Source organism: Myiozetetes cayanensis, unplaced genomic scaffold (genome assembly GCF_022539395.1).
Source record: "Myiozetetes cayanensis isolate MyiCay16 unplaced genomic scaffold, myiCay2020 scf18, whole genome shotgun sequence".
Lineage (NCBI taxonomy): Eukaryota > Metazoa > Chordata > Aves > Passeriformes > Tyrannidae > Myiozetetes > Myiozetetes cayanensis.
The window spans coordinates 14,320,110-14,342,500 of NW_026087389.1; the positions used below are offsets into that span (position 1 = coordinate 14,320,110).

General features: G+C 63.3%; 4 protein-coding genes across 10 annotated transcripts in view; 3 read left to right on the forward strand and 1 right to left on the reverse strand.

Moving 5' to 3' along the window:
- Positions 1 to 600: 600 nt before the first annotated feature.
- On the forward strand, positions 601 to 10,958 carry GRM2 (glutamate metabotropic receptor 2). The gene is made up of 6 exons (XM_050312809.1): positions 601 to 719; positions 3,582 to 4,202; positions 5,736 to 6,573; positions 7,272 to 8,335; positions 9,203 to 9,377; positions 9,906 to 10,958. Exons 2-6 carry the CDS (start codon positions 3,744 to 3,746, stop codon positions 9,977 to 9,979), a joined length of 2,610 nt encoding a protein of 869 aa, XP_050168766.1. The 5' UTR covers positions 601 to 719; positions 3,582 to 3,743; the 3' UTR covers positions 9,980 to 10,958.
- Positions 10,959 to 11,035: 77 nt separating this feature from the next.
- Positions 11,036 to 14,465, reverse strand: RRP9 (ribosomal RNA processing 9, U3 small nucleolar RNA binding protein). Its single transcript, XM_050313288.1, has 15 exons — positions 14,385 to 14,465; positions 14,175 to 14,257; positions 13,981 to 14,096; positions 13,825 to 13,901; positions 13,680 to 13,721; positions 13,393 to 13,519; positions 13,026 to 13,150; positions 12,683 to 12,775; positions 12,479 to 12,579; positions 12,226 to 12,360; positions 11,983 to 12,045; positions 11,760 to 11,905; positions 11,588 to 11,667; positions 11,372 to 11,445; positions 11,036 to 11,279 (listed from the first exon to the last, which is right to left on the reverse strand). The coding sequence occupies exons 1-15, from the start codon at positions 14,463 to 14,465 to the stop codon at positions 11,174 to 11,176; spliced, it is 1,449 nt and encodes a 482-aa protein (XP_050169245.1). The 3' UTR covers positions 11,036 to 11,173.
- A 1,329-nt stretch (positions 14,466 to 15,794) lies between these two features.
- NAA80 (N-alpha-acetyltransferase 80, NatH catalytic subunit) lies at positions 15,795 to 17,991 on the forward strand. Its single transcript, XM_050312818.1, has 2 exons — positions 15,795 to 15,819; positions 17,270 to 17,991. Exon 2 carries the CDS (start codon positions 17,278 to 17,280, stop codon positions 17,989 to 17,991), a length of 714 nt encoding a protein of 237 aa, XP_050168775.1. The 5' UTR covers positions 15,795 to 15,819; positions 17,270 to 17,277.
- LOC126638709 (hyaluronidase-3-like) overlaps positions 15,978 to 22,391 on the forward strand; it is an 8,076-nt gene continuing 1,662 nt past the window's right edge. For 3 of the 7 annotated variants that reach the window (XR_007628661.1, XM_050312812.1, XM_050312814.1), the window contains exons 1-2: positions 19,193 to 20,088; positions 20,198 to 20,287. Coding sequence is in view for 6 of the 7 variants with exons in the window: in XM_050312812.1 (XP_050168769.1) it covers positions 19,198 to 20,088; positions 20,198 to 20,287 (981 nt within the window). In the remaining variant the exon portion in view is untranslated. Of the gene's footprint in view, positions 16,077 to 17,887; positions 18,012 to 19,164; positions 20,089 to 20,171; positions 20,288 to 20,440; positions 20,890 to 22,391 lie in introns of those variants that run through there. The other 4 variants (XM_050312811.1, XM_050312810.1, XM_050312813.1 and 1 more) reach the window with 4 other exon arrangements.

The following is a 22,391-nucleotide window of genomic DNA, read 5'->3' on the forward strand; positions in this document are numbered from 1 at the left end:
GGACAGGCCAGGCAAGGGAGGAACAGCATCTGACACACCAGCTTGTGGCTGTAGAGCTTGAACTGGGGCTGGAACCCCTCTTACTGGGCTGGGAGTGAGCTGGGGGCTCTGAGGCCGGGGGAGCAGGTGCTGAGCTGTGCCCTGCCATGTCTGCCAGGGTGCAGAGCAGATCCTGCTTGCTCTGGCCCTGTCCTGCCTCGGCCCAGCTTGGATCTGATCATCCCTTGCCTGCATCTAGCCATGCCTTGCCTGTGTCTTGCCTGGATCTGGCTGTGCCCTGCCTTCTCCTGGCCATGTCCTCTGGCTCAGTGTGGCCAACCCTTGCCTGGATCTGGCTGTCTTGCCTGTGTTCAGCCTTCCCTGGTCATGTCCTGCCTGTTCCCTCCCTGCCCTCCCCGCGTCCAGCCCGTGCCCTGCTCGGACCCGACCATCTGCCCCCGGCTTTGCCCCAGCCCCGCCGGTGCCCTGCCCGGCCCTGCCAGTGCCGGAGCGAGCGGAGGGCAAGCAAGACGGCCCCGGGGGTACCGCTGCCCGCCGGGCCGGACCGGGGCCGGGCCGGGGCGGGGGCTGGGGCCGGGGCCGGGCCGGGCGGGGGCGGAGCGGCTCCGCTCGGCTGGGGCTGGCGGAGTGTCAGAGGCGGCGGCGGGAGGCGGCGGCAGCCGCAGCTCCGAGGCAGCCGCGGCACCGGCACCGGCTCCGGCTCCTGGCACATCCCCCAGGTAAGGGCTGCGGTCCCACGCCAGCTCTCCCGTCCCCTTGGCCTCGGGCCCCGCCGTTCCTCGGCGGCGCTCCGCCGTCTCCAGAGCCCCGGTGCCCGCTGCAGAGCGGCACCGCGACCGGCGATCCCCCGCAGCCGTCGGGGCCGCGGCACGGCGGGGCTCCGCGAACGGTGCCCGGTTCCGGGGCTCCCGGAGCCGCGGGAGCGGAGCGGAGCCCGGGCACCGGCACCGGCTCCGGAGGGTCGGGTGTGCGGGCGGTCCGGGTGGCACCGGGGCCGCTCCCGCCGCTCCCCGCTGCCCGGCGCACGACGCGAGGCTGCGGGAGAAGGTCTTGGGGGGTCTCCGTTCCTTCTGTGCCCCGGCAGCGCCGAGCCCGCAATAGGGACTCAGCGGGACCCGTCACCGCAGCTCCTGGCAGGGGCTGCCCGCCGGCACCGGGGCAGGGAAGCGGGGTGACAGCCCGGCACGGCGGAGGCAGACCCTCCCCGCCCCTGCTGTTCCCTCGGGTCTCCCCTCCGGGTGTCCGTGCCGGGGAGAGCAGTGGCGTTGCGGGGGGCTGTGTTTGTGCCCGGGCAGCCGGACCTCGGGGAGCGTTTGGGACAGGATGTGGGGTGGCGGCCGTGGCGGGGGGCACCGGGGGAGCGCCCCGGGAAGGCGCCTCGGCCCCGCGGGGCACCAGGGCTGGCAGCCCGTGGAGCAAGGGGGAGGTGGGGGGTCCTGGTAGAGCTCAGCGGCGGTGGGACCTCTGGGACCCCCATGGGAGGTGACATTCCCCCTGCGCCCCCGCAACGCTGCCGCTCTCGCACAAGCCCCAGGTCTCACCCACTCCCAGAGGCGCTGCTGGTATCGGAGGGGTCAGGGCTCCTGACAGAGAGTGGGAAGTGCTCAGGGCACGGAGGAGTCACGGCCCCCTCTCACCCACCCCACTCGTGATGCGTTTGGAAAGGGAGGCTGCCCGCAGTCTGCAGGAGCTTCCCACCGTACTGTGGTACTGTGGCCGTCGGGATGGACTTGGCTCTGCCCTGCCTGATGCTTCACCTCCCCAGATGTTCTGCAGAGGTTCCCGCGGGCTGTCCCCCCGGCATTATGCCAGCCCAGCTGAGCAGCTGCGGGAATGGCAGCAGCCCTGCTCACGCATCCATCAGGGTAGATGACGGTTTGCCCTTCAGAGGAGCTTGGCCTGAAGGTGCCTTTCGTGTGGTAGGTCCTGCCAGCTGCCCCAGAAGAACTGGACCACAAGGACCTGGGTTTCTGGTGCCACCAGACCCCTGTGTCAGGCTCAGCCTGCTGGCGATGGCTCCATCAATAATCCAAGTGCCTGTGCCCTCTTTCCTGCTTTAGGAAACCCCGGGTCCTTTAAAAGCATGCACTGTCTGAAATAAGGCAGGGACTCTTCCTTGCCTGTTCCCCAAACTCCTTCAAATTGACAGGTCAGGTCGTAGATGTCCTGAGTCAGCTGGGGGCTTGTCACCAGCAGGCAGCACCCAGGGACAGGCACTTTGGGGCATGGAGGAGAAGGTCTGCATGTGTCTCACCACTCCACCCTGTTACATCCTGTGCCACACTGCTGCCCACATCCCCCTGGGCATCACCAGCAGCTCCAGCTGCTTGCCAGAGGGCTTCTCCAGCACAGTTATTGCCTGTCCAGGAGCAGCATGGGGGCTCTGCTCCTGCTGGGGGAGAGTGGCCTCAGTACTGGCTGTGGGGAGTTTTGGGGGGGGCAGCACTCTGCAGCATCACTCTCCCACCCTGTGTACCCCCACAAGCTCTGCTGAGCTGCGGGCGAACCCTGGGTCCCACCGCAGCACTGGCAGCTTCCCATGCCAGAGCAGCCTGAGGCTTCTGGGCTGCCAAGGGGTCTCCTTCTCCCATGGCCCCTGAAACACCAGCCCTTTGGGATTTCAGCAGTCAGCTTCAAATGGGAAACAAATCTCTCCTGTGATTTGGGAAAAGACAACGGATCTCCGAGGGGACTGCATCTCCTGCCAAAACAAGGCCTGCCTGCTGCAAAAGCCTTTGATTCCCCTGTGCCTCCGTGCTTTCTGCAGAGGGAGTCAGCAAACCTGGCTCTTACTTTTACTGAAATCTCTGAATTTAGTATACGGGGAAGGAAGGGGCGGTGGTGAGAGAACAGACTCTGAAGCACCAAGACTGCCAGAGCCCCGCATGTTGCTGCGGGAGGACGAAGCCAGTGGCGAGTCCCTGCTCTGGCCCTGGTGTCACGGGCAGCCCTGGGGGCAGCAGCAGGGCGGGTGGGCTCCATGGTTATGGGTAGGGATTAAAATAGTGTGGGTGCTGGGTGCTGCAGGCATGGTGAGCTCGTGGCCGGCTGCTTTTGGCAGCACTCTTGGCTGGAGGTTGGGAGATGTCGGCACCCCTGATGCTGCTCTGTGTGTCGAGGTCTCAGCTTGGAGCCAGCTTTGGTTCTACAAACCTAGCCTGGGCTCCCTGTGCCAGCTGACATCCCTTGGCTCTTTCTCCTTCCTTGGTATTTTAGGGCTGGCAAGCTGCCCCCTGGCAGGCTGCTCTGCCCAGTGCTGTCAGAGGGGCCAGCTCAGTGCCCACCCCCCTGCCAGTTCATCCCCGTGAGTGCTGTGGGGAGACTGGTGCCTGCGCCCCTCCTTGTCCCCTGGGATTTCTGTCACTTGTGTGTGTACTGGGGATCCCATGTCACTGTGGGAGCTATTGCATCTGTTCACCTCACCCTTCTGCAGGTGGCTCCTTCCTAAGGGCACCCTGGCTGGGGGGCACAGGCAGGCTCATGCCCTTGCCTGTCCGTGCAGCACTGACACTGCCCCTGGGGATGGTCCCTGTCTCGCCCTACAGCCCACAGACCCAGTAGCTTTTCTTTTGCTTTTCCAGGTGCCGAGGGCTCTGCCGAGGTGGTACAACCCCTCTCTCAGTGACACCACGCCGCGCCACCCCCCGCCACCCAATGCCTGGGGACTGCCTTCCCTTGCCTTGAAGGGTGGCAGCAGGTGACACGGGGTGGCGCGGGTCACCTGGCCGGTGCCAGCACACCCCATGGCGGTCCCCTTGGCCGCCTGGCTGTGGCTGATGCACCTGGCCACCTGCCTGGCTGCAGGGCACGGCATGGCTGGCAAGAAGGAGATCAGCATGGATGGGGACCTGGTGATCGGGGGCCTCTTCCCCGTCCATGAGAAAGGAGTGGGGGGCGAAGACTGCGGCAAGATCAATGAACACCGGGGCATCCAGCGCCTGGAGGCCATGCTCTTCGCCCTGGATGAGATCAACAAGGACAGGAGCATCCTGCCGGGGGTGAAGCTGGGTGCCCACATCCTCGACACCTGCTCCAAGGACACCTATGCCCTGGAGCAGTCCTTGGACTTTGTCCGCGCTTCCCTCACCAGGGTGGACGGCTCCGAGCACATCTGCCCTGATGGCTCCTACGCTGTCCACGATGACGTGCCCACTGCCATCACCGGCGTCATCGGGGGCTCCTACAGTGACGTTTCCATCCAGGTACTGCCCAGGAATCCCAGCTGAGGGAAACCCCACACCCTCCATAAGCCATGGGAGCCAAGCCTGTCCCACGTGGGGGTGGTGCATGTCACACGGTACAGCTCCTCAGCCCAGGATGATCTTGATACTCGTGTCTGCTGTGGCAGGCAGAGCAGCACTGTGCCCTCTGCCCCTCAAAATCCAGCCTGCAATGTGCAGCTGGCTGCAAGGGCTGTGCACCTCTGAGGGGCTCAGTCATAGGGCTGCTTGGCCAGGGCAGGGTGGGCACAGGGGGCCATTGTCCTGTGATCGCCTGGCAACAGGCACCTCAAACCTTGGACCAGGCTGTCACCCTGGATGGGGTGCAGCTCAGTCCCCAAAAACACAGCTCTGTGGACCCAGGGGCTGGCTTTGGCAGGGAGAAGAGCATCCCCCCAGGATGCAGCAGCCAGCAGGCCCAGCTGAGTCCTGGGGGTGACCACTGAGCCATGGGCTCGCTGAGACCTAACGAGTCCCCAGCACATGTCAGACTATCTCTCCCAGTCCCCGGGGTCCCTGCATCCCCCAGCCACAGGGTGGAGGAAGCTGGGGTTGGATGATGGAGGCAGCATCCCGGTCCAGCCCACCTGGCCATATGTCCCTTCCCTTGCTGGGAACCCTGTGTGTCCCCACAGCAAAGGGCACTCTCTGAGCCCTGGACAGGCAGGTGGCAGCAGGGGCAGAGTGTGGGCTGGTTGGGGAGCATGGGGGTCACTGGGGGAGCACGGAGGGCTGGCAGCTCCCATGTGTGGTGCAGACTGGCAGCGGCATTGCTGCGCTCGGGGACCTTCTTGCCGTTAGGGGACTTTGTTGTTGAGATCATTTGTCCACCTTAATTAAGCCGTGTCTCTTGCCTGGGGAGCAGGGAGATGTGGGCTGGCTCTGCAGCCCAGCCAGCACAGCCGAGCCCCCCTTGTTGCCCCCAGAGCCTGGGTTTTAACAGCCTCATTAGCAAGGCTTTTTTCCCCTTTGAAGCTAACGAGGGCTTCTGCCAAGCGCTGGAAGGTGCCAGTCCTGCTGGGGCTCCCAATATGGGATGCGGCAGTCCCCTGACCCAGCTCTGCAGCATCCCCCAGCCTGGGTGGGGGGCTCTGCCCTGGCCTCCAGCCCTCAGAACCATTCCCACCCTGTGCTGTGGGGCTGCCAGGCATCCTGGCTTTCTCCTTGTCTACAAGCATCTCCCATAGGTCACCCACGGCAGAGTTTCTGCTTTTACCACAGGTCTATTTGTCCTCTCCACAGACCCAAATTCAGAGGACAGTGTCTGAAATACTAAAAAAAAAAAAAAAAAATAAAAGAGAAATGAGCATGTCTGAGGGCTCAGGCACTCTGTAAATGTGCCATCCATTCTTCTTCTCTGGTCCCTCCACAGACCAGCTCCAGGTTGGGGTGGGTTGCTCATCAGCCCCGTGGTTGTGCAACACTGGATGTTGGGCAGTTGGGCAGTGGTCCTCCAGTGGGAATGTCCCTTGCTGGGCCCCATCTTCAGGCACTCACCTCTCCTCCTCCACTCAGGTGGCCAACCTGCTGAGACTCTTCCAGATCCCACAGATCAGCTATGCCTCCACCAGTGCCAAGCTCAGTGACAAGTCCCGCTATGACTACTTCGCCCGCACCGTCCCGCCAGACTTCTACCAAGCCAAAGCCATGGCGGAGATCCTCCGCTTCTTCAACTGGACCTACGTCTCCACCGTGGCCTCGGAGGGTGACTATGGGGAGACGGGGATTGAGGCCTTTGAGCAAGAAGCCCGCATGCGAAACATCTGCATCGCTACCTCGGAGAAGGTGGGGCGCTCCATGAACAAGAAGACCTACGACGGGGTGGTCCGGGCTCTGCTGCAGAAGCCCAATGCCAGAGTGGTCGTGCTCTTCACCCGAAGTGAAGACGCCCGGGAGCTGCTGGCGGCTGCCCAGAGAGCCAATGTGTCCTTCATGTGGGTGGCCAGCGATGGGTGGGGAGCCCTGGAGAGCGTGGTGGCCGGGAGCGAAGCGGTGGCAGAGGGAGCCATCACCATCGAGTTGGCAGCCTACCCCATTAAGGAGTTTGCTACCTATTTTCTTAACCTGCACCCCTACAACAACAGCCGAAATCCCTGGTTTCTGGAGTTTTGGGAACAGAGGTTTAAATGCAGCTTCCACACGCCAGACTGTAGCCGGTATTCCCTCAAGACAGGCAAGTTTGAGCCAGAGTCCAAGATCACGTTTGTGGTCAATGCAGTCTATGCCATGGCTCACTCACTCCACAACATGCACCGGGCACTGTGCCCCAATGACACCAAACTCTGTGATGCCATGAAGCCCGTCAATGGCAAGAGGTTCTACAAGGACTTTATTCTCAATGTTAATTTTGATGGTGAGTCCAAGGTGGAGATGGGGTTTGCCTGCCAAACTGGAAAGGGATGGCTGGTGGGACGGGAAAGATGGAGACCCAAATTTGACCCAAGACCCTCCAATTCCTCCAGCCTGCCTGCATGCAGGGACCTGTGCGCCATGAGTTGTGGTTGTCCCAGGGTGCCAACAGCCCACCATCATCTTTGGGGCTTGTGACCCTAGTGGAGACATATGTGGTGAGCAATTCCATCCTGCTACAGCTGGATGGGACCCGCTCCACAAAGAGCCCTTTCTTGGTTCATTTGCTTGCAAGTGTTGTGATTTATTCACATTTCAGGGATTAAACTGAAGGGATACCCTTGATCAGGGACTCACATATTTTGGGGTGGATTAGAAACATGTCCTCCATGGCTTGGGCTGAGCTTGGCTATTCAGGTGTCACTGAGCACCTTGCAGGGTGCACAATTCCCCTCCTTGCCCCTGCAGAGCTGGCTGGGGCTGACAGGCTCTCAGGCAGGTGGGGAGGTAGTTCTCCACCTTTGCTTTCCTGCTCCTAATGTGGGCACAGGCAGCAAGGATGGGAGTGAAGGCAAGAAACAGATTGGACGTTGAGCTGTGGCTATGGTGGGCTGTGACTCTTGAAGGAGTCCTGCCTCCAGGCTGGGAGCAAGTGCTCTCCTGCTCCATGGCAGTGACAGTCTCCCCTTGTCCTCCCTCCAGCTCCGTTCAGGCCAGCAGACACGGAGAGCGTTGTTCGATTTGACCGCTATGGTGATGGGATCGGCCGCTACAACATCTTCAACTATCACCACGTGGACGGACGGTATCGGTACCAGAAAGTGGGCTACTGGGCAGAGGGGCTCATCCTCGACACCAGCCTCATCCCATGGGCTGAGACCTCCATCCCTGTGTCTCAGTGCAGTGACCCCTGCAAAAAGAATGAGATCAAGAGCATGCAGCCCGGAGACATTTGCTGCTGGATCTGCATCCCCTGCCAGCCCTACGAGTACTTGCTGGATGAGTTCACCTGCATGGACTGTGGTCTTGGCTACTGGCCCAACGAGACCCTGAATGGCTGCTATGAGCTGCCCCAAGAGTACATCCGCTGGAAAGATGCCTGGGCCATTGGTCCCGTCACTATCTCCTGTCTGGGCTTTATCTCCACCCTCTTCGTTATCGGAGTCTTCGTGAAGAATAATGACACACCCATTGTGAAGGCCTCCGGCCGGGAGCTGTGTTACATCCTCCTGACCGGGGTCCTCATGTGCTACAGCATGACCTTCATCTTCATCGCGAAGCCCTCCACCGAGGTGTGCACGCTCCGGCGCCTGGGGCTGGGCACGTCCTTCGCCGTCTGCTACTCGGCGCTCCTGACCAAAACAAACCGCATCGCCAGGATCTTCAGCGGCGTGAAGGAGGGGGTCCAGCGCCCCCGGTTCATAAGCCCCACCTCGCAGGTGGTCATCTGCATGGCCCTCATCTCTTGCCAGCTCATCATTGTCATCATCTGGCTGCTGGTGGAGACCCCCGGCACGGGCAAGGAGACTGAGCCCGACAAGAGGTACATCGTCACCCTCAAGTGCAACAACCGCGACTCCAACATGCTCATTTCGCTCACCTACAATGTCCTCTTGATTGTCCTCTGCACGGTCTACGCCTTCAAGACACGGAAATGCCCTGAAAACTTCAACGAGGCCAAGTTCATTGGGTTCACCATGTACACGACCTGCATCATCTGGCTGGCCTTCCTGCCCATCTTCTATGTGACCTCCAGCGACTACCGTGTAAGAGCCTGTGCTTTGGGGGGGCTCTAATAGGGCTTGATCTAAGTGGTCCTGGAGATTTGGGCCCTATGGGGTTTATGATTTGGAGATTTGTGGGCCTGGGGAAGGGTCTTCATCCGTGCATCTCTGCACTGATGGTCACCTCTGCACTGGGGCATTCAGGACCAGGTGAAAGATCCTGAAAAGCTGTGGCTGAGGGCTCAGTGAGTCCTGGAGAGAGGACCCACTCTCTTCTCCCATGCTAGGGTGAGGATGGGAAATGGCCCTGAGACCCCAAAGAGACCCTCTCAGCCTGATCATGGAGGAGTAATGTGTCATCCTTCAGCCTTGTGACATGAAAGCATGAGTCATTGGCTCATCCAGTTATGCCAACCCCAGGGCCAGCATGGTCCCTGGGGAGCCAGGCAATGCCAGGGACTGGAGAGCATGGGATGCACCATGCAGCACCTCAGGCTCCCTGGCAGGGCAACCAAACATGTTTCTGACAGGCCTTGAGGACTCAGCAGGGGCAGCTACAGTTGTGGGCTTCCAGAAAGGATTTGCATCCTCCAGAGGGAGTGGGCACTGGAGTGGGGGATCCTGGGCTCTGCCCCCAGGCACTGCACCAGAGCAGCACACTGGCAGGGCTGAGATGCCGCTCAGTGTGTACCTGCTTTGCAGGGGTGACATGATCCCATAAGGGCATTCCCCATCTTCTGCCCATGAGTCTGATGGAGGGATGTGGTGTGGCTGTGATGGGATGTCCCTGCAGGGTGGAGTCTGTGCCCAGTGGGGCTGGCCAGTGCCACAGTGAAGGCTTCATCCTGCCCTCCTTGGGGCAGACGGCTGGTGGGTGGAGCACCTGATGCCCCCCCACCCTGTCTCCAGGTCCAGACCACCACCATGTGCATCTCGGTGAGCCTCAGCGGCACCGTGGTCCTCGGCTGCCTCTTCACCCCCAAGCTCCACATCATACTCTTCCAGCCGCAGAAGAACGTGGCCAGTCACCGCGTGGGCACCGCTCGGTTCAGCGTGGCAGCCGCCAGCTCCAGCCAGTCCCAAGGTGAGCAGAGTGGGGCTGGGGAAGGGCTGGGGGGGCAGCATCCCCTTCCTGGTGGGGAGTGTGTGCGGGAGCACCCCAACATGGGCTCCTGAAGTGGGGGTGGGGAAGGGCCTGATGGGAAATGGGGAGGACGGAGGATACTATGTCCCCAGTGGCTCTTCCCTGTCCCAATGCATCATCTCCCAGGACAGCACAACTGCCAGATGGGTATTGCTCCTGGGGGCATTTCATTGCTCTGAGTGAACGTGGCCACCCCCAGCATCCTCCACCCCAGCCCCAGAGGGACATGACCACTCCAGGCAACCTCCACCCCAAGCCAGGGGATTCGGCTGCCCCCAAGTGCCTGTCACCATCCTGGGAACCCTCCGCTCCACCCCCAGGAGCTATGACCACACCTGGGCACCTTTCATCAGCTGGGGGGATGAAATGGTATCCATATCCTGGATATCCATAGCCCACTGCAGTGGGGTGCTGTGAGGTGCTGCTGCCAGACCCCAACCCACCCCTGACTGCTGCCTTCCTGGCCAGGCTCAGCCTCGCAGTACGTGCCCACGGTGTGCAATGGTCGCGAGGTGGTGGACTCCACAACGTCGTCCTTGTGAAGGATGGGGGAGCCAGGCCGTGGTGCTGCCACACGGCACCCCTGCTGCCTCCCCAGGGACAGCAGTGCCCACGGCACAGCCCGACCAGTGCCCAGTGCAGTCGGGAGGCTCAGCCCCTGCCCCAGCACGAGCTACACATCCCACGTGTCGGGTCACGGTACGTGTCACCTTTCCCTTGCACTGAGCCACGTTACATGTCCTCTGTACCCTGCACTGAGCCATGGCAAACATCCCCAACCCCTGCACTGAGCCACGGCGCATGTCCCTCTGCGTCACCTGCACTGAGCCATTGTGCACTGCCACCCCCCTGCCCTGAGCCATGGTGAATGTCCCTCTGTCCCTTGCACTGAGCCGTAGTGCACACTGCACACACCTTGCACCGAGCTGTGCTGTGCGTCCCCATTCCCTGAACTGACTGTGGCACAAATACCCCCTTCTTGTCCATTGCACTGAGCCCTGGTGCACGAGGTGACTCCCCCTCGCAAAGCCACGTTCCAACTCTCGCTTTTCTTGTGCCAAACCATGCCATACCTCGTCTCCCTCCACACTGGCACGCACCGCCCTCGCCCCATCGCCCACCGTGCTTTCCCTGTCACCCTGTGCCAAGCCGTGCTCCACGTCACCCCTTCCCCAGCGCTTTGCAGTTTCACTTTTCCTCCTGGTTTTGGCCCCAGCAGAGCTGCCAAGCGTGGCTGGGCTGGGCCCAAGCCCCCCATCGCTCCCCTCGCTGTGCGTGGCGCTTCTCACCCCTTTGTGGGAGATGGGGCAGGAGCGGGGGCGGGTGAATTCCCACTGGCCCCCAGCCCCTGCAGATCCCAGGGGGGGCCGTTGGAGGCTCAGGGCGAGTAACGGGATCCAGGTATTTGAGCCCAACCACGTTTTTAAGAGTAGATTTTTTCTGTGAGCAAGAGTGTGATTATTTTTTTTTTTTTGTAATTTATGTAAATAAAGTGGTTTTGGTGGTTTTTTTTTTACAAAATGGACTGTTCCAGAGCTCAGGTCCAGCCGAACCTGAGGGACGGGGACAGACCCTCGCAGAGGGCAGAGCCACATCACAACACAGGGGCCAGCAAGGCTGTGTGACAACCCCTACTTCCATCCTGCCAACCCCAAGGGGCTGGCTGCACCAAGGATGCACCAAGGTGCAGCTTCAGGGACAGAATGACCTGCTCCAGCGGCTCTAGGACTGGGGGACTAGGAGCTGCCAGGGGACTCAGGGTCAGAGGTTGTGGCCCTCTGTTTAAGGGGGATGATGCAGATGCTGTTTTTGGCTTCTTTGATTCTCCACCACCGTCCAAGCCTGTGGATGAGAGAGATGAGGGTTACCCTCCAGCAATCACAGGAGGAAAGGGGGCTGCACGCCCAGGCAGTGCCAGGGATGGGGGTCAGTACCGGTGCTCTTGCCCAATGCCAGCCACCAGGAAGTCACCAGATGACGAGAACTTGAGGCTGTTGACAAAACCCACCTGGAGGGGACAGGGCAGGGTGAAGGGACAGGGCAGGTTAAGGGGATCCCACAGCCTCCTCCTGCTGTCTAGGGAGGGGAGACCCTGCAGTGAGACCTTCCAGCCCAGCTCCAGAATTCCCAGCCTGCCCATCCATCCATACCAAGGGGATGTCCCAGAGGTGCTCCAGCTTCCGAAATCCCTCACCACACTTCCAAAGCTTCACGCTGGCGCTGTGGGAGCCTGGGGCAGGGAGAGGAGACTGTCATGCACCCTGACACAGGGACGGGAGCAGGAAACACCTCTCCCACACCCCCAAAGCAGCTGCCACACACCTGTAGCCAGGAGGTCACTGTTGCGCAGGGCGGCCACTGCTGAGATCCAGTAGGGCTGCTCCAGGCCCTGGGCGTCCTGCATGCCGTGTGCCTGCCGAGCCAGCGCCAGCGGCTTCTTCTTCGTCAGCCCCCACAGGGCTAAAGACCTGATGGGGAGGTGAGGGGTGAGGGGGCTGAAGGGGCACCCTGCCCATCCCAGGCAGTGCCCCAGCCCTGTGCTCACCCATCATCAGCACCAGACACCATGTGCTCCTCGTTGATGAGCTGGATACAGTCGATGGAGCCCCTGTGAAGAGAAGGGGCAACTACCAGCAGTTACAAGTGAGGTTTGGGATCCTGTTCAGGAGACACGGGCTCACCAGGGTATCAGCATTCCCAGGGTGCTCCCTGAGTGGCTTGGCAGCCACACACCACTGCCCTAGCTGGGCATGCCTGCCCACGGCCCCCTCTCCCACCCCAGACCTACTGATGCCCAGAAAACACGAGCTGTGTCTCCTCAGGGATCTTCCAGAGCCGCACGGTGCCATCCCGTCCCCCGGCCGTCACACAGCACTCCCGGCTCAGGCTGTCCAGCCCTGTGATGACGTCCTGGTGCCCAAACCTGGAGGAGAAGATGGCAAAGAGATGTGGCAAGCATGGTCCTCTGCCACCTCGCCTTGCGTCTCCCAGGGGTGCTGGCACACCCTTCGCAGGGTCAGTGGGATCCCCTCCAGCCTTACAGGGTCTCCACATAGGCGTTCTCTGCCACATTCCAGACCTTGACGCAGCGGTCGTGGGAAGCGCTGTACAACTGGTGTGTCCCCTTGCGGAAGGACAGGCCCTGCAGACAGATGAACAGACACAGCACAGCAGTGAGGGAGGGGTACCAGGGAGGACAGGGCTGCCCAGCCCCACAGGCACCGCACCCGATGCCCCCGACTCACCGAGACAGCATCACGGTGCCCTGTGAAGATGTGCAGGCGCTTGCAGGTGGCTGTGTCCCAGATCATGATCAGCTTGTTCCTGTCACCCGTGGCCTGGCAGACAGAAGGGGATGCCCAAGACCTGCCTCTCAGGGACCCACAGCCCATCCCACCCTCCACTCCCACGCCAGCCTCCATTCCCACCCCACGTGCTTTCAGGCGGTCCCGGGAACCCATCCTTAAATCTGTAGGGGGTAGGGGCTACCTTAACTGGGCAAGGCACATCTGGGTATGGGACATAACCCCCAGCACCCCTGGGAGGAGACTCAGTCCCCATGGCCACCTCTGTCCCCTGTCCCCGTACCAGGTACTTGCCATCCGATGAGATGGCCATGCAGAGGATGTGGGATGCGTGTCCCATGTGCCGCTCCTCTGTGCCCTTCTTCCCCCCGGGCACCACGCACAGCCTCTTCCCGCTGTCCACCTCCCCTGTGGGAAAGGCATGGCCATCATCACCCTCTGGGAACCTCCCACCACTCCCAAAAGTGCTAACGAGCCTCACACAAAACCCAAAACCACTCCCAAAAGTGCCAACGAGCCTCCCACAGATCCCAAAACAATGCACATTCCCGGAGCGGCCGAGGGTTAAGTCACTGCCACAGGCACCCACAGCCCTGATGCTGCGGGGTCCCCTGGGGAACAGCCAGTTGCAGCCCCAGGTGAACACTTGCATTTGATGAGGGAGCCGTCCTTGGAAGCAGAAAAGATGAATCTGTCATCGGGAGAGATGACCAGGCAGGTGACAGGCAGCTGGTGTCCCCGCAGCACACGGATGCTGGCTGGATCCGGAGGCTGCACCTGCAGGGAGAGTGGGATGTGAGCTGGGCTGCCCCGGCCCCTTCCCCAGGCTTGGGAGTACCCCAGCACGGCACCGTGGGCAGGAGAAGGGCCATGGGGTGCTGGCCATGCCGGAGTGTCGCCCAAAGCTGGCATTTACGGTCCGGCACCGGGCACTTACATCTTTGGCGACCAGGCGCTGCAGCCGGCCCTTCTGCTCGAGCTGGGGGAGAAGCGGGAGGCTCAGCGGAGGCGGCCCCAGCCCCGGTCCCGCGGGATGGGGACAGACACCAGGACCACGGGGCCGCGCCCGCCCCCCCGCTCACCACGTCCTCCTTCAGCCGGTGGCCGATGAGATCCGCCGGCTGGGTTTCCTCCTCCTCCTCCTCCGCCCGCTCCTCCTCTGTGGTGGCACAGTGCGTGAGAGCCGAGCCCAGCGCCCGGGCCGCCCCGCTGGAGCACCGGGGCCGGACGGGACTCACCGAGCTGGCGGAGCTCCTCCAGGTACTGCTTGGCCAGGCGCAGCTTCTTCTCCTGCGGCGTCTCCTCCAGCTCCTCCTCCGCCGCCGCCTCTCGCCGCCGCCGGCCCAGCGACAGGCTGCGGGGACACGTGTGCGTGAGCACCCCCGGCACCGCCACGCTCCCGGTACCGGCACCTCCCTGGCGCAACCCCTACCTCTCCGTCTCGGAGTCGCTGGACACCTCCTCGTCGGCGGGCCGCCCGGCCGCCGCCCGCGGTCTCCCCTGGGCGTTTGGGACCTGCGGGACCGGGCGATCAACGCGGAAACGGGCGCGGCCAAACGCGCGACGGCGGCCACCCCGCCGGGGCAGTCCCTGCTCGCCCTGCTCCCTCCCTCCCTCCCTCCCTCCCCGAGCCATCTCTCACCGCCGGGCGCGGCCGCCGCCGTCCCGCGGCCCCACGCGGGGCCTTGGCCCTCCTGCCGCTCGCAGCCGCCGCCGCCGCCATGCTGCCGGGACACGTGGGGCCGCCCGCCGCCCGCCGGCACCGGGCCCCGCCCCCGGCAGCGCCCATTGGCTGCAGGCTGCCAGGCCTCGCCTCTCATTGGCCCTCCTGCTCCCGGGGCATCGCCTTCCCGCCCCTCTCCCCGCCCCTGTCATTCAGAGTGACGCCCCGCCCCCTCACATTCAGGCCACGCCTCCGCTCTTAGCCCCGCCCACACGGAGGTAAGCCCCGCCCCGGCCGCGGGGACCCGCACTCCGAGCCCGGTTGTCACACCCCGGCCCTCCCCACTCTGTCCCCCATGGCTCTTCGGGCCCTGCCCCGCAGCCCCCCTTGCAGCTGGTGGCCCCCAGACCCAGAGTCATCGTGGCAGTGACAGAGTGTGGCTGCTTCCCGAGTCATCGTCACACCTTCTACCTCCCTGGGACCCTCAGCCAGGGGAGCACGGCCTCTGGTCCCGTCCCATGTTCTTCGGGGGGGGTCTCAGGACCCCATCCTTGGCTGTGCCGGGGTAGTACCTCTCTGTCTAGGACAAGGGATGCTCTTAAGAGCTAAAATCTGCTTTTGGGAAGAAACTTCATTTTGCACAATCAGCTTCTTTTCTTCTTGCCACTACTAGAGGCAGGGAAAGACAGTGGGAATGCTTTGTGCTGGTTTCTGTAAGGCTTAGGGAGGGATCAGCTTTCCAGCTGCTCTCTGGAGGATTCCGGCTGAGGTCTCTTCTCTCAGATTTCGGGAAGAGCAGATACCCCAACCTGCAGAGCATCCTAGGGCTCAGACTGCTGCTTGCTTGTACCCCAGCAGACTCCTCGCTGGAGAAGCTTGCTGAGCAGCAGAGATGCCACCACCATCAGGGACACAGTGGCAGTGCTCAGGACCTGTCCCAGCCTGTGCAGGTAGATGCACCAGCTGGGGAGTGATGCTGCTCCCAAGCTCAGCATCCCAGGACATACAAGGGAAGCCAATCTCTCTGGCTGGAAGCCTGTCGGGGCAACAAAGTTTTGGCCTTGGTGGCTCCAGGCTGCTGCAGAGCTGTTGCCCAGGCTGAGGCTGCAGGAACCCATACCAGGGGAAGTGTGGAGGAAGATGGGTGGGCAAGGGACCCACCACCCCATCCATCCAGGCAGCAGGAGCAGAAAGGCAGCAGTGGGAAGAGAGGGGGTCTCTGCCTGGCGACTCAGCAAGCTGGACCTCAGGGGGTCACATGCGAAGGGTCCAGTGCCAGCACCGCACTCCCCAAGGGGAATTCGGGAGCGGGATGCGGGGCGGGCGGTGGGTCCTCCGGCCGCCCGGGGGCGCGCGGGGCGGGCCGGGCCGGGCGGGGCGCGGGAAGTGACGGCGGCGGCGGGGCCGGAGAGCGGTACGGGCGGGACCGGGCACGGCGGGGAGGGGGAACGGGACGGGATAGGGTCCCGGGGGCGGGGCAGTGGTGGGTCAGTGTTGGGGTCTATGATGGGACCAGTGACGGGCCAGTGGTGGGGTCAGCAGTGGGATCAGTGATAGGCCAGTGGTGGGACGATGATGGGGTCCGTAGTGTGTCAGTGCTGGGTCAGTGCTGTGGTCAGCGATGGATCAGTGGCGGGTCAGCGACGGTCAGCGGTGGTGGTCAGTGGCGGGGTGGGTACCGTGTGTTCAGGAGGTGCAGCCATGAGGTGGGGGCAGCGATCAGCTGCGTGAAGCCGTTTCTGTTTGTGCACCATGTGTGGGTGCCGAGTGGTTTGGAGCGATGGGGGGGTGCAGGCGGGATGAGTGCCCTGTGTCAGGGTGCAGGGTGGGGAAGTGAGGGTGCCGTGGGGCCCTGGACAGACGTGTCATTCACACCAGGGAAGCAGAACCAGGCTCTGTGGTTGGTCATGAGCCTGAGCTGCTTCCTGCCGTGCTGCTGCGCAGGCACCGAGGGCGCAGGAGCCGGCAGAGCGGGCAGGGTGAGTGTGGGCAGGTTAAGTGTGGACAGAGTGAGTGTGAGCAGCGGGAGCGTGAACAGGCTGAGAGTGAGGAGGGGGAGCAAGAGCAGGGTGGGTGGGAGCAGGGCGAGAGTGAGCAGGGTAAGCACAGGGAAGGTGGGTGCAGGCAGGGTGAGTGGCTGGCAGGTGCTGTTGGGGTCCTGGTGTGTGTTTGCTGGGTGGATAAAAGGAGACCATCACCCACCCACGGTGCTAGTGGGGTCTTGGGGTGCTGTCTGGCCTCTCAAGGGGTCATTGCAGGCTGAGCTGGAAGTCAGAGGTCTCAGAGCTAGGGGAGTGACTGGGGGGCACCCTGAGGGTGTGGGGGGCAAGCCCAAGCTCTCCCCACCCCCCAGAGGGGAAGTGGAGCAGTTTGCTCAACCCCGTTTTATAAACTGGTGTGGCGGTTCCTCCCTGCCTGCGGCTTCTCCTTCGCAATGGGAACAGCCACCAGGCTGGGAGAGGGGTCCCCACCACATGGTGGTTGTGGTAGTGGTTTTCTGACCCCTCAGAGGCTGTCAGGGCCCCCTGGAAGCCCCATGCTGGGGACATGTCATGAGCTGGCTGGTCTGACAAGTGCCCAGGTGGCAGGAGCTAGTGGCAGAGCTGGAGAGGGGGCAAGGCCAGCACTGCGTCTCCTGCCCCTCTGCTGTTTTGGCACTCCAGATTCCTGGAGCTGGCACCACGTGCCGCTTCCCTGCCACAGATCTGTTGTTTTGACCTTGGACCCGCCACTAACCCCCATGAACTGATCTGTCTGCACTGCTGGGGAACTGCACCTGCACTGGGGCCAGTGCTGGGCTGGGGGGACACACACGGTCTTTCCCCTACAGCCTCTAAACTGTGGCCTGCTTGGTTTCCTGTCAGTGAGAAGAATGGGCTCAGTGTCAGAGGAGCTCAGCTTGGTCCCCCTGCACCAGAGGCCGGAGCTGCTGGAAGCCTGTGCCGATCTGCTGGGCGAGGAGTGGGGGAAGAGCCGGGCATCGCGGCTCCACACGCTCCAGCGCTCCTCGGACGCCTTTCCTGTCTGCCTGCTGCTGCTGCGGAGCCGGGGCCCCACCGAGATCCCTGGCCCCCGGGAGGGTCCCTGCCAGCTCGTGGGCCACGTCCGCCTCTCCCGCGTGGTCGGCCGTCCCCGTGACCTCTTCGTGGAGAGCGTGGTGGTGGCCCGGGCGCTGCGGGGCCAGGGCTACGGGCGGCGGCTGATGGAGGCCACTGAGCGGTGGGCTCGGGCCCAGGGGTTTGGCTGCTTGCACCTCACCACCCACGACAAGCAGCATTTCTATGCCCACCTGGGCTACGTCCTGGGTGAGCCGGTGCAGAGTGTGGCCTTCCTCAGCCCCGCCATATCCTCCGAGGTGCTGCGGCTCTTCTCTGCCCCATCTGGTGCTGCCATCACCATCAGGCCAAGGGTACCCTCTGCCCCCCCGCCTCCCCTCCCACCCCTCGCTGTCCCACCACCACCCCCTCCACCGACTGTGATCTGGGCGAGGGGTGTCCTGGCTGAGAACAGCAAGCAGAGCCTTCTGGAAACCCCCCACCGAGATGCCAAAGGGCTCCCCATCTTCTGGATGAAGAAGGACATCTGAGGGGCAGGGGCCCCAAGACGGTGATTAAAAGCAGTGCAGGCAGGAGCTGCCTGCTGTGGCGCTGCCTGACTGCCTGCCATTCTTCAGGGCTGGCACCAGCTCCCCCAGCCTCCCTCGTTCACTCTGGTTCCATTGCTGGGTGGGTCCCCACACCCTTCCCTGCTTGGGTACGCTGACTCCACTCCCACCGGCTCGCCTGGCCATGGCTCTGGGACCACCAGCGTGGTGGGGAGCCAGGCCCAGTCTAGGCTGTGGGGTTGGGACTGATCTCAGGAGCACCACCCAGTCCCACCAGTGTCTCCTCCACTCAGGGGGATCACTGAAGGGCAGCTGGGGCTGATGGTGTGTGGTGGTCTCCAGCGGGGCTGCTGCTCTTGCCACTGAGCAGCCCTGGGTAAACCAAGGCATGCTATGGCTGGAGGGGCACCAGGGGAGTAGGGTATGGCAGTGGGGCTGCGGGGTCAGGTCCCTGCACTGCACGGTGAGGGGGGCAGATGGCCAAGCCCCCCTGCCCTGAGGAGCCATCATCAGTGACAGCCATGGAGTGGGAAGGTCAGGGAGAGTGTCCGGCCTCACATGGGGGATTAGCGCTGCCCTTGCTGCATCACGCGGCCCCTGGGCCCGTCCGCTGCCTAATCCCCTTGTCCCGGGCAGCTGGCCAGCACTGGGCAGGGGCACCAACCCCCTCTGGTTCTGCCTGGGCTGTGAGGGACTCAGCTGCACCTTTGGCTCCACCACGCCTCTTGTGGGGCTTGGTCCCTCAGTAGGGCACCCAGCTGGGCAAGGTGCTGTGGTGAAATGGGGAGGAGGGCGTCATGGTGCCCCCGCTACAGGCAGGACTGGGAGCCAGCAGGGAAATGGAGGCACCAGTGTCTGTGGCTTGCAGTGCCACTCCAGAGCTGTGCCATGTCTGTGGCAGGAAGGGGCTCAACAGCAGGGTGCAGCAGGCAGAGGTGCCCACTGCCAGTGCTGAGGCAGGAGGGGTCTGAAACCCACAAGTTTACCAAGTCCTGTGGGGTTTTTGGGTGGGCAGCATGTGCCTGCCGGGCATCTGGCACCTGTAGCTGATTCTAGCCTACCGCATACCAGGGTGGCAGTGCCAGCATGGCTGGGGTGCCTGCTGTGCCCCTTGTGCCCCACAGCCTCACTGCCACTGCTTTTCTTTCCCTGCAGGGTGCTGGCCCCGCAGGCAGACGGTGAAGTGGGATGGTGCTGGTGCTGTGGATGTGCCTGGCACTGGGCATCACCAGCGGGGAGAGCCCAGCACCTGAGCCCCTGTCAGGCGGCCAGCCCTTTGCCGTGGTGTGGAACGTTCCCACTGGGCGCTGCCAGCGCCGCTTCGGCGTGGCGCTGCCTCTCAGTGACTATGGCATCGTGGAGAACCAGGGTGGCCACTTCAGGGGCCAGAACATCACCATCTTCTACAAGAACAAGTTTGGGCTGTACCCCTACCTGTCACAGCAGGGTGTCCCCCGCAATGGGGGCATCCCCCAGTGTGTCCCTCTCAGTGCCCACCTCGCCAGGGTGGCTGAGGACATCCATCTCCTCCTGCGCCCTGCTTTCCATGGCTTGGCTGTGGTGGACTGGGAGGAGTGGAGGCCCCTCTGGGCCCAAAACTGGGGGACCAAAAAGATGTACCGGGCAGCCTCAGAGCAGTGGGTGCGGGATCGGCATGGCATCCTGCCGGCACGGCGGCGGCTCCGGCTGGCCCGGCGGGAGTTTGAGCAGGCGGCGCAGGCTCTGATGGAAGAGACACTTCTGCTGGGCCAGACCCTGCGCCCGGGGGGGCTTTGGGGTTTCTACCGCTTCCCTGACTGCCTCAATGGAAACTGGGCCAAGGAGGCCAACTACACTGGGCAGTGTCAGCCGGCAGAGGTGCAGCGCAACAACCGGCTGGGCTGGCTCTGGGCTGCCTCTACGGCCCTCTACCCCAGCATCTACCTGCCACCAGCACTGCCGCCTGCCCTGCGCCACCGCTACGTCCACCACCGGCTGCGCGAGGCCCTGCGTGTGGCCGCCTTCGGGGCCCGTGGCCTCCTGCCCGTGATCGCCTACTCTCGCCTCTCCTTCCGCCGCTCGCCCCAGTTCCTGGAGCTGGTAAGCACTGTAGGGCCAGAGTTGGTAATGTGTGTGCCAAGGGGTTTCTGTGTGGCACAGGGACGCAGCCTGTGCCTCCCCAGCCTGGTCATATCTCTGTTCCTGGCAGGCTGACCTGGTGCACACCATCGGGGAGAGCGCAGCGCTGGGAGCAGCTGGACTCGTGCTCTGGGGAGACATGTCCTATTCCCACTCAGCTGTGAGTACAGCCCTGCGCTGCACTGGAGCAGTGGTGGGCAGCAGGAGGTGGCATGGGACATACGGGGTGGTCACATCCTTGATGTCTGCAGCGGAGGGGTGGCCAGAGGGTCTCCAGTGCTGGGGCGAGTTCTCACTGGTGCTTCCTCCCCAGGAGAGCTGTGCCAACCTGCGCCACTACCTCGTTTCCACCCTGGGCCCCTATGTGGCCAACGTGATGGCGGCGGCCCGAGAGTGCAGCTACAGGCAGTGCCACGGACACGGGCGCTGCGTGCGCCGGCAGCCCCATGACCTGGGCAGCCTCCTGCACCTCGGCCCCGGTGCTGGCCCACCGGCTGCTTTCCGCTGCCACTGCTACCGCGGCTGGGTGGGCGAGGGCTGTGCCCAGCGGGTCCGGCCTGGCCCTGCTGCCTCCTGCCTGGTGCCCACCCACACTCACAGCCTTTATGGGCGTAAGGACCTCCCGCCCTCCGACACCTGCCCGCCACAGGGCACGTGGGGCTGGTGACCCGGGCTGGGGACCACCATGGTCCCCTGCCCTGGCAGCACTGCTGCTGGCACTTCTTAACGGTCTCATTAACTTAAATAAATCTGCCTGGCAGAGTTTGCATGGTCCTTGTGGGCAAAGCTGGGGCAGGGGGGTGTCTGTGATGCACCCAGGCTGGGTACAGTTGCCATTGCTACTGAGAGATGGCACAGACCCCAGTTTGGTTCTGGATGTGTCCAAGGGGGCCTCAGTTTCCCTGCATGGACTCTGCCCTGATCCTGTGGTCAGCTGGCAGACCCTTTACTCTGGGAAAGGGGGCACGGGGCACTGCCACAACCTGCTTTCCCTTTGCCACACTGGCGCTGTGCTGCTGGCAGCCCTGTCCACGCCACCAGGCCCCCCTCCTCACAGCTATTTTTATCCCCCCCCAACCGTGTTTCTCACTGTCCTATTTTAAGCGGCGCAGTTGGCGCACTGGCAACCCAGTGCCCAGCTCCCAGGGGCCCCGCACCACTTCACTGCCCACTCACGCTGCCCGGGCGCAGGGCACGGGGAGCAATGCCCAGGGAGGCTGCAGAAGGTACACTGGGAGCGGGCTGGGGGCTGGTGGGGGCCCTGGCACCCCAGGGGGGACTGGGTGGCACGGGACTGTGAGGTTGGGATGGAAACAGTGGTCAGATGGTGCCCTCTGCCACAGGGACTGTGGGCAGAGATGCCTGCCCTGGAAAGAAGGGGGTCCTGGAGGGCTGCAGGTGCAGGGCAGCAGGGTTTGGGGAGGGGGCAGGCAGCTGGCCTGGCACAGTCCCCTGCACCAAACCTGTGCAACCAGCTCTGTCCCCCAGCTGATAGGAAGCAGATGCAGGAGTGATGGGGGTACCCACAGGGTAGCCCCCAGCCAAAGGCAGTGCCCTGTGGAGGGTCTGAGGGGACCCTGGGTACCAGCTGAGGCTCCCCAGCCCTGATGCCCGCTAAACCTGCAGGGTGACACACAGTCTGGACAGCAGCAGCATGGCGCCACACTGCCCTGCGACACGCCACTGACCCCGGGAGGGATTGGGAATGGGCACAGTGCCAGCCTGCCCTGCTCTGCCACGGGCACAGCGCGTGGGCCCTCCCTGCTGCCCAAAAATGCACAAACACCTAGAAAAGGACCCTTTCTCTCTACCCCATGCTTGCTTCCCAAAATGGTGCTGGAGCCATGCCTACTTCCAAAAAGCCCCCTCGCTCCCATGAGGGATTTGCCCACTTGGGCAGTGGGCACCAGGTCCCCCTGGCACAGCACACATCCCACATCTCCATCTCTGCACCCCCAAGCAACACCTGAGCACGGTGCCTGCAGGGCAAGCTGAGCCACACCGCTGGCTGGCACTGCCCTGGCCCTGCCCTCCACCTCCCAGCTGGCCCTGGGAGCCCCAGCCAGCCCCACAGTGCCTGGGCTATCGGGGCCAGGGGTTGGCACATTCCTGCCCCCAAGCCAGGGCCAGATTCCAGTCCCACTAACGAGGCTCCGGAATCGTGGCCACCAGGTGCCTGCCTGCTAAGTGCTCCGATGACAGCGTCAGGGCCAGGGGGGCACAGCCAGGGCTTGCCTGCCCACGCCTGCAGGGCTGTGCCAAGG